The sequence below is a fragment of the Centroberyx gerrardi genome, chromosome 10 (genome assembly GCF_048128805.1).
Source record: "Centroberyx gerrardi isolate f3 chromosome 10, fCenGer3.hap1.cur.20231027, whole genome shotgun sequence".
Lineage (NCBI taxonomy): Eukaryota > Metazoa > Chordata > Actinopteri > Beryciformes > Berycidae > Centroberyx > Centroberyx gerrardi.
In genome coordinates, this window is record NC_136006.1 from 26,931,451 (window position 1) to 26,942,275 (window position 10,825).

Sequence of the window (10,825 nt, forward strand, 5' to 3'; positions counted from 1 at the left end):
CATGTCAAGTGGGGTTTTTTGAATTTTTTGGGACTGACAGACCGAGCCTACGAACTGACAGACAAGAGTGACTGGTCGTAGCTAAAAAGTGACATTTTACAAGGGAGGTGTAGTTTGAGCAGCCGCCCATCAGCGACACTTGTGGTGATGTCCCATGAACAGCATGTAGAAATAAACCCTTCCCTCCCCTCTCCTTTCCACCAGGCCCCCATGTTCTCCTGGCCGCGGCTGAGGGATGCAGACCCCGTGCTTCGCTGTGAGATGGCCTCCACTGGAGAGGTAAGTTCCTTGGTGCCATACAACCCAGTCTTTTCTTTGCTATCTCTCTCTTTATTTTTCCTTCCATCCAATTTAGAAGACCAAGGTGAACAGTTATGCTTGTTTGTGTGTGTGTGTGTGTGTGTGTGTGTGTGTGTGTGTGTGTGTGTGTGTGTATGTGTTTTCTCGCAGGTAGCCTGTTTTGGACCAAACATCTATTCAGCCTTCCTGAAGGCCATGCTCTCTACAGGCTTCAAGCTGCCACAGAAGGGCATCCTGATTGGGATTCAGGTAAGAGTACAGCCAGGTGGCAGCCCACTGGGCTCCTGTGTGTGTTTTAACAAAAGAGAATTATAGATACTGTATGTCTCACATCTTTTTCATTTGTCTATTCCATCTAAAAACAAAAAGGTACACCCCATTCCTTTCAAATGCCGACTCTGCAAAGAGTCGAAACAGTTTTCAGGTAGGGGATGAAATGTGAATCAAAAGATGCTTTAAAAACAGCCTTTTTATGTTTAGACAGATGCCTCAAAATACTAAAACTGCACTTGGCAAGATTTTATGTCAAAACACACCCATCTCATCAGCCTAAATCACAATTCGGGGCTGCAACAGAGAAGAGTGTCCCATACTCGGAAGTGAAATGCTGTGAATTTGCCTTCAGTTGCGCAAATTAAGTTCTGCTGTTGGGTATGGACTCTGGCAGGAATTCTCCTCACTCAGGTAGTGATGAATCGAAAGTTAAGAGCAAAACTTTGTCCTAAACAGCAGTGAACAAGCGCTCCGTCCAGTGAAAGCTGGAATCACCAACGTTGGATAAACTCGCTGCAGCACATTACATGATTTCTGATAATGAGGTCTTTCAAATTTTCAAAACCGGTTATCTCTCGCTGCCGCTTTGGGTTGCCAAACTGTGAAGTTAGACTAGTGCCGCATTAATATAGCACTTACTCCACTGATTGTATTAAGTGGTCTTTAGGGAACAGGTCCACTCCAAGACAAGTGCTTGAAGCCACGCACCCGTCACAACACGACTGACTAGCTGCAACACATTAGGCTGATACATCCACATCACACAGCAACATCGATTATGATATTCACCTCCTATGGCTTTAAGAGAGACAGCGTGGGAGATGCAGGGCAGGGGATAAATAGTAAGTGTCTGTATGTTTGTGCACTTTGTCTGCTGACAAAGAGTGCGTCTCATATAAAAGACTCGGTGAGCAGAGCAGGCTGCAGAATGTACAAACAGTTCATTGGGAGGGCTTGTATCTGAGTCCACTCCTCTCCACCTTTTAATAAAGAAATAGACGGTGCTGACAAATCTGACAAATTGTTCACATCAGCCTGCTAGTCGTAATTACAAGATGGAATGTGGGATATTTTTGTGGCTTCCAATCCACCAATGTCGGCCGTCCAAGATAATACAAATTTAAATTATCAGTTATATTCCCACTAATACAACCAACTATACTGCGTCTGCTGCAGTTTGTCTATGCTTGATTTTAAAATGATAAATAAAAATGATTTTGGATGTGGGCGTTTAAAGTAGTTAAATCCGTGAACGCTTCCAAGTTGTAGCAACAAGATGTCATCCCGCTTCACTTCTTCCGATGTGATGTGAATGCGGCATCAACCAAAACAGGAAGAGGACTGCCTCACTTAGAATGAACAGCATGAAGCTCCTCAAAATGGCAGATGGCGGAACCATTGAAAAAACGCCACTCCCAAACAGCTGTACCTTCTTCAATAAAACACAAAAAAGAAAGGCAAAAGGAGGGAATAAGGAGAGTGACAAAACCCAGGGGAAGACCAGAGTGAACCTCGAGCTGAGGAGGTTCAAGACTGACAGTTAGTGATAAAACAGTTATTAAAATCTGTTACCCAGTGGTGAGTGATCTGTGCGACAGTGATGTAAAACACTACCAGTAAGGGACTCAAACTCATTAAATAATTCAAATTCAAATTCTACTGGTAGCAGCATTAACTGGCAATCATTGCATCATAAGTGGTATAACATTTTTAACTAATGATGCAATATAATTATTTAATAATGAAGCAAACCCTGAAAAATCATCAAAAATGTCATGGGTATGCACGTGCATGTTGCAAGCTTGAAATGGGATTTTACTTTTTAATGGGTGAAATTTTAAGCATCAACAATTAATATGGATGTGCTGTTTATCCATAACAACAATATGAAAGCACTCTGGAAACTGAATGAAACTACAAAACAGGTTTTCATTTTATTTACCAAAACACAAACACAAAGTTGGATTAACTGAAAAATCCTGTTTTTTTATTGCCTTGGTGCTTGTGGCACTCTGTTCTGTTCTGTTCTCTGAAAGAGGGAAAACCAATAAGAGGAAAAATAAAAGAAAAAATCCTACATCAAGGCAAGCTCGTCGCAAAACTGTTTCAAAACTCATTGAGTGTTATGAGCAAACCGAATAAGCTCAAAGCTATTTCCCAAAAAATAGCTTCACCACTACTCAAATATCTTACTACAAGCCAGGCCTTCATTCACTCCGTGTTCTTACTGAAGAGATGTTTGACTCAGCGTGCTCAACCACTGCTTCAATCAGATGCTTTATAGAGTTTCATCACATACATGGTTCTTGAGGCCAGGACATCTGGGGCCTCCAGCCTCCAGCCGACCTTGGGCATGACATGGGAAGACAAAGTCCCCTACAATGACATTCTTACCCATTTGAAACCCCCAGCATTGAAGCCTCTGTTGCTCAAAAACACTTGTGTTGGCTACGTCATGCCTCCTGGATGCAGATCTGCTGAAGGCCAGCAAAAACAAAGATCACACCAAATCCCTACTGAAGTGATGCAGCATCCAGCCATCCACTCTGGAGAGCCAGACGGGGTACTGGCACACCTGGATTTCCTCCTGCAACCAAGAGTGTGGAGCATATATATATATAAAAGTTTAAGACATAACCACACCATCCTGCTCCAGTTTTCTCCACTGCAGTTGTTTGGGAGAAGGCTGAAAAGGAACTGCAGTAGCTAAATCACAGTGTTTGGTGGTTGTATGAGTACTACATCATTTTCATTGTGGGGTGAACTATTCCTTAAAATGTATCATAACCAGCCTTTCCACACAGCATATGCGCACGTACAGTACAGTGTCCACACTATAAGAAAGGTTTTGCCAAATTATAAGGATGAGATTTCACTGATTCATGTGGGTGATGCCAAACTTTTGGGAGAGGATGGAGCGAATTCAGAGCACGGTTTGTACAGAAGATGAGCAAGAGGGTGAGCGGAACAAAAGGAGAGGGGAAGCAGAGGCTGAGCAGAGTGCTGCACAATGCCGTGAGCGATCAGCAGAATTTCAAGTCGCTCAGCTCTGCTCACATGCTCCGATGACCATTAGAGGAGGAACCAGTGTCAGGCCCAAAGGCATCAGTGCCCTGCACTGGCTGTCCTCTCTTGTGATGTGTACATCTGGCCTTTGTATGGCAAAACCTTGTGGGTCGCATATTGGCCAGGCCTTCACAGTTACGTGCAATGGCATAAGCAAAATACCCCTAATAACCGTTCACTGTGATAGAAGGACCAACATCCTCATCGATATTGATGGATAGCCTTAAGCAAGCAAGTCAGCAAGGCCCTTCCGATGACTTTGTCCCTTAATAGTTAAGTTGGTAGAGCCGAAACCGACTTGAGGGCGTCTTTTTAAAGGGCAGCGGTGCATTGAAGTGGAGGTTGTCTTTCAAATTGGTACAACCCAAACAGAGTAGAGAAGGCTGTTGGATGAGGGACTCTACTTGTAACCCGGTAGAATCGAGCAGTGTCTCACTCATCCAGGAGTTTATCGACCATGTGCAATGGATAGGCATCGAACTTGGATAGTCCACGCAAAACCATATAGTGCCATCGTGCTTCAGCATAAACACGATGGGACTACAGCAGTCAGTGTGGGACTTTACACCTCTACCCCTGGGGAAGACCGGAAGTATATGAGATTCATGTGATGGTGTATGAAGTTAGCGTTACCTGACAAGGACGAAATCCCCAGCTTGTTTGAAAGCATAGACAGGAAGGCTACATACCATATATAAAGAAGGCATTTGATATTACCAGCCTGAGAAAATAGCAGCGAGCAAATATTTATATGTATGAAAAGCAATGACATTACATAAAGAAAGCTTTTTATCAGTTTGACTTCCTTCAGTGAGTTCTGGTCAAATTCCAATTCGCCTCCTGCAAAAAAAAAAAAAACGTCACTATTTCCCTTTACTCACTCCTGACTGAGTGCCCAATCGTTACTCATATTCATAGAGAATGGTTTTGGTGAGACAGCAGTAATTTCAGCAAGCAAATTGTTTACTGAGCTGAAGGGCACACAGTTTGAGTGTAATCAGTTGCAAATCGGCAGCAAACACTCACAAAGGAGTGTTCAGCACTTTCAGTATGCTAGATGGAATCCATTAAGTGGGTCATTTGAAGCTGACGTCTGGTGTCGGAAATGTATTTAAAAATCCTGCAGTTCGGATAGCACCCTAATGAAATAAGACACTCAATTAAGATGAGATTTGGTTGAATTTGAAATTTTTCTTCCCTTTTTACATCTCGACTGTGTTGCTTTGGGGAGAAATTAATATTTTGGCTTTTGAAACTGCGAAGGACTCAAAGCCCATCACAGATCCAGAACTATGACTCTTTGGAGGAACACAGGACAACAGTGAGCCGAGAGGTTGCTGCAGTATTGGACGTGTGGTGGGAGGGTAGGACCTCCACAATAAAACAGCTCTTCTCTGCAGATTCCTCTCAGCTATACCTTACACAGCACAGCATTATGTTGTCAAACCAAGAGCAAATCTCCAAGCGGAACTCTTTTCTTTATAATGTCTTTTTTTTTTTTTTTTTTTTTTTTTTTTTTTATTGGGTGAGTAAGGGTCTGAATACAATACATTCAATCTTCAACATGTTACATAATCATCATTTCTTCAAAATAAAAAAATAAAAAAATAAAAAAATAAAAAAAAGGAAGACAAATTTCATGATTTGACCCTGTTTAAGTTGCTCATCCACAAATATCATACAGTCACCTATGGTTGTCATCACAGGTAATATAGCATCCCCACCCACACATACATATACACACTTATCACACATACACACACACACGCAAACACACACGTACACACACACACACATACACCCACGCAAACACACACACACACACACACACACACACAACACACAACAAAACAAAATAAAAACGAAAACAGGGTTCCTTAAATTTTATGGATGCTGGGTGATTGTGATTTTATAAACTAATGACGAATGAAGAATTTGCCATCCAGTTGGGTATCTTATTTTCCCAACATTTTGAAAGAGACAAATCATTGGTGAAAATGCTACTTTACAATTACAAGTTCTTGAAATCCATTTTTCAATGTTCTCCCAAGTCTTTCTAATTTTCTCACAATACCAAAAGGCATGTATGAGGGAGTCACTCTGCGTGCCACATTTTAAACATCTATCAGAGGAGCTGGGGTCAAACTTATGAATTTTGTCTCTACTATAGTATATTCTTGTCATTAATTTATACTGTATTAGACGTAAATTTTCATTAGTGGTAATTTTATATGTAAGTTGTAAACATTCCTTCCATTTCTTTTTTGCATCTACCATACCAAGATCTTTATTCCATTTGTTATATATATTCTGTAGCAGTTCTTCATTGCCCTCAGCTTTGATAAGAATATTATATACAGCACCTACTAATCGTCTCTTTTTATCCCTTTTATTTAGAATTTCCCCTATCTCAGTTGAAGTTCTATTTCTGAGGTCAAAGTTATCTGTTATCCAGTTTTTCAATTGCAAATACTTAAAAAATTCTATGTCTTTTAGTTTATATTTATTCTTTAGTTCCTGAAATGAGAGTACGGAGTTATGGTTTATAATATCCGCTAATTTCTGAATTCCACAGTTTATCCACGTCTTCCAGTGTAATTTGTAATTTTCTTTATAATGTCAACCCCTGAACACCTTTCGCGTGCGCGTGTTTTCTATTCACGGGGGTTGTGTGTGGGGTTGACCGTTTTTTCATCCATCACTTCCAGCGCTGCTCCATTCCGGGAGTGGATCCGCAATATTACACCAGGGTCAATGTCTGTGTTATTACTGCGACGTTGTTTTCTAATCGGAGCCGCAGGTAGGGCACGACAGTGTGAAATATCCATTAGTCACCGAGGCTGCGCTCAGCCTGCCCGCTCTCCAACGGCTGACCTGACGCAGCTGGAGAACGGCCACGCATCTACAGCCGCGATTACCAGCGGCCACGCTGAAGGCGCTGTGGATGCACATCACGACTGTTGAGAGATTCAAGGGGGAACTTGCACTAATGGGCAGTAGGTGATGGACTGTATCTCCTGCCATTGCTCTGGACCATTTTGGATGAACAGGGAATGCCACAGGAAGGCACTTCCTCTCTTTGTGTATATCTAGCTCCCAATAGCACTCTCTTGTTATGTCATTCTCTTTCTTTGTCTCCTTCCCTCCCCTGCAGCATTCGTTCCGACCCAACTTCCTGGCCACAGCGCACCAGCTGAAAGAGGAGGGCTTCAAGGTGAGGACTGAAATCTTGCCTGTTTGGAACACCACAGCCTTGGTTCCTCATTCACAGGCAACACAAAAGCCATACTTGATTGGATCTAAAGCAATTGAATGAAATGTGGTTGATGAAGCTTCCTTTCCATTCTGGTCATCATACTGCCCTTACATTAATACTTAAGACTTATCCTTGATTTCCCTAAGTGTTGGTATGACATACTGTATATGGTGATGATGCTTAAGGGAAATTCCTCTAACACGTGCCTTCTGTTCTGCAGCTCTATGCTACCGAGGCCACCTCAGCCTGGCTGTGCGCCAATGACGTGCCCGCCACTCCAGTAGCCTGGCCCACCCAGAAGGGAGAAGACACCAGTTTGTCCAGTATTAACAGGTGGGGAAGTTTTCATTTTCAGGATTACATTTTTAAATCATTGGACTCAAAAACAGTCCTACACGTGAAAATGGTGGAAAAGGCTGGGCTTTTCCAAAAAATCAAGGCACTACTGTAAGGGGATGAGAAAGGTCTTATGTCAAAGCAAAGTCAAGCATGGGGAAACCAAAAAAGCCGCAGGGACATTTCAGCCGTTTTGGCCTTAATTAGGCTCTAGCCAATGATAAAGGAAAAATAGAGTGAATATGCTCTATCATTAGTAAATCAAGGACCGTTTCGATTTACATTTTAGCTGATAGAATATAAAGTGAAACTGATTGGATTTACCCCAGTCCTGCTCCAAACTTAACACTGACTTTATTCCACGAGTCACTTTTGCTTTAGTCAGGAGCTTGTTCAATTATCAGAGGTACAACCTTCTTCAAAAGTTGTAGCCATGCAGAATAATGGCAGCAGGCCTGCTGGAAGCGACTGCAATTTTCAGGTGATGATTCCACAAACAAGTCATGATCATGCTAAAATGAAGCCATCTGGACCATATGCTTGGGAATGATTTGGTGAAGAGGAGGATGCAAAGGGAATGAAATAAGCCCACTCTAAGACAATACACACAGAGCGCTGGCATCAGGAGGCACGGAGGATTGGACGATTGTTTGCAGAGGATTTAGCATCACCTTTGTCGTCACTGTTGTCTGTCCTCCATGTTTGTATTAGCATTCAGCCCCGATGCCACGCTGTCTGTTAGAGGCCTTCAAATGGAAAGGGCAACACTGACACCGGGGCTTTTCTTTTTTGTGTGTGTGATGCCATAATGAGGATACAACAGAAAACTTAGCACCGATTATTAGCAGCGATACAACTACTCAATATTAAAATCTGGTTTCCACTCCAGTCAAAGCTAATTTTCTGCCTTGATTATCCATGTGCCATTTGTAACTCCAAGTCTGTGATCAAGTTGTTGATCATTAGAAACTGCCTGATCAATCCCTATGCTAACGCCAGCCATTGCCTGAATTTCAATCCCAACTTTCACTACCAAAGTGTTTGGATTAGTCTTAAAATGAATGACATTGATATTCCTTTGATCCCATGATTCTATGACACTATGTGTGTTTGTATGTGTGTGTGTGTGTGTTTGTGCAGACTGATTAACGAGGGCCACATCGACCTGGTGGTTAACCTGCCCAACAACAACACGCGCCACCTAAAGGATAACTTCCTCATCCGCAGAATGGCTGTGGACCACGGTGTCCCCCTCATCACAAACTATCAGGTCAGGAACTGTCACACTACCAACGACTGGAGATCAGTTTGTAGGGATGATTACTATTAGACCTGTTAGTAGTATTAGTATTAGAACTGCTAGTAGTCAAGAGTATTGCATGAGGTTTGCTCGATTCACGTGCAAGTCCAAATATTCAAGAAATTCAAGTAAAATTCAAGAAGCGTTGGATCTTCTCCACCCTTGCTGGACTATGAAAAACCAGCTTTCATTTTTGTTGTGCGCATGGGAATGGTTTGCGTGTGTGACCCAGGTGGTGAAGCTGTTCGCGGAGGCCATCCGCTACGCCGGGGAGCTCGACACCACCAGCCTCTTCCACTACCGCCAGAAAGAAAGCCAACAGAGAGCGGCCGACCAGCAGGCCGCGAGGACACACGGCTTGCAAGATGCTTCTTGTTAAAAAAAAAAAAAAAAAAAAAGAGTAGGACTTCGAGTTTCGAGAGGCTGAATCCTCCAAAATGACTTCTCCGTGGTTTCTTGTAAGTTCTGGTGGAGAAGCTGTGTGAGGCTAGGAACTTCAGATTGGTTTTCTTCCTCTAGTGTGATTTCACCAGTAGGTGAAGCAGCAGTATCAGATGCAAGCATATAGGGACACGTGGTTCCTAAATAATTTCGCAACAACTCACCACCTCTCTCGTTCCTGTCCTGTGATGTCAGGGAGATGTTGAGCTATTTCAGTGACAGGAGTTGCAGCCTGACTTTAGTTTCCGGGGCCAAAACACTCTGATTGATACCAGGCTTCAAGGGATTATACTACTTTCTTTTAACACAGGTTAAGGAGGCTGGATGTCGATGCATCAGGGGAAACGGTACTTGCGCTGCTTTCTCATGAAAGCAGATCCCTAAGGGCGGCGTGTCTTTGTTTTCTTGTTTGCACTCCACTGGTGCATTACATTGTTACAGTGCCAGCGCGGTTGTATTTTCTCTTTTTATTGATAACCAGTGCCCTTTTTTTTTCAGACAACTTTGAAAATTTCTGCGCCTCGGTTTTATTGGTCTCTGTAGCGATGAAACCTCCCCGCCGCTCGGCTCTCCCTGAGCTCGTTTTAACACTAATGGTCTGGTCAAAGGCCAGACCATTAGGTCACTCCACCTCATTCGTGCATTTTGGTTTCGGACTAAAGATGGTGTTGTGGACCCAACTGAAATCACATGTATACAGTATGTTCTGTAAGCGTGTCTCATAAGCAACTGTACGTACATTAGCTATAATGTAGCTAATGCATGAGTCTGCCTTAGTCATTTTTCATGATACAAGGAACTGCTGTTTTCCAAAGAGCTCCAGCCTTAAAACCTAATCCAAGGTTGAAAGTTTTATGACAACTGATCTGTTCATATTTTTAGATTTCTATGTGTATATATGTTAAAAACTGAGTCTGCATTTGAACCTGCTCTGCATTTAAACATTGTACTCTTCCTGCATACAAACCAGATATAAAAGTATTCAGAACTCTCTTGCATTTTTGTTCATTTTTTTTTTTGTCCCACAATATGTTTATTAGCTCTGAATCCACTTTAATATGAAGTCTTCTCTCAGGGGACGCTTGCCGTGTGTGTGTGTGTCTTAAGCTGTGTTTGTGTTGGAAATGCGTTAAAAAGTAGGTGTTTTTCCTCCCACACCAACAGCCTCTGCTTGAATCAGCCTATTCAGGCACAGTACAACTGCAGGTAGGTGAGATGGTGTATTGTTATACAGCAATATAAAGAACAGTTGGGTACAAGAGGATAACACAACGCTACCAAGTACTGACTCTGAAATAGAGGCATTATTTTCACTGCAGTTTAAAAACTGATTCAGTTGCAATAGTTGTGGAACAATTGCTATCAGTGTATTAATGCCAGCAATATGCATTTAAAACCCTCAGTGAAAGCACAACCCTCTGAAACTGCCGGATCTGACTTCAATATACAGCATGGAGTAATCTTAACTTACTGACCTGCCCACTGTTTCTGTTGGTGGGGCTTGTATGTCTACATCCACAAAAGTGCACAATTATTCTCTATTCAGAACAAGAAGACTTCATCAAAGCCCACCTTACTTTCTAGGGCAGAGTTTCAAAGTTCTTGGTCATTTTTGCCAAGGATAGATAGAAGAGTGTGTGTGTGTGTGTGTGTGTGTGTGAGAGAGAGAGAGAGAGAGAGAAAGATCAGAGTAATATCTTCATTCTGCCTTGCTTTGTCAGTCAGATATAAGGCGTTCTTTTTCACTTTGAAAACCCAAGGAACTTTTTTTTCTTTTTTTTTCACCTGGCTCCGAGACATGAAACAAGTCAAAATCTATACAAGTCTAGCACAGTTCCTCTGGGATACAAACG

General features: G+C 42.3%; 1 protein-coding gene across 1 annotated transcript in view; it reads left to right on the top strand.

The window, feature by feature from the left end:
* cps1 (carbamoyl-phosphate synthase 1, mitochondrial) overlaps positions 1–9,963 on the top strand; it is a 55,658-nt gene extending 45,695 nt beyond the window's left edge. The window contains exons 33-38 of the mRNA XM_071923138.2: positions 205–279; positions 451–549; positions 6,794–6,853; positions 7,116–7,228; positions 8,372–8,501; positions 8,764–9,963. Of these exons, the coding sequence (XP_071779239.2) occupies positions 205–279; positions 451–549; positions 6,794–6,853; positions 7,116–7,228; positions 8,372–8,501; positions 8,764–8,910 (624 nt within the window). The 3' untranslated portion in view covers positions 8,911–9,963. The remainder of the gene's footprint in view (positions 1–204; positions 280–450; positions 550–6,793; positions 6,854–7,115; positions 7,229–8,371; positions 8,502–8,763) is intronic.
* The last annotated feature ends 862 nt before the right edge of the window (positions 9,964–10,825 follow it).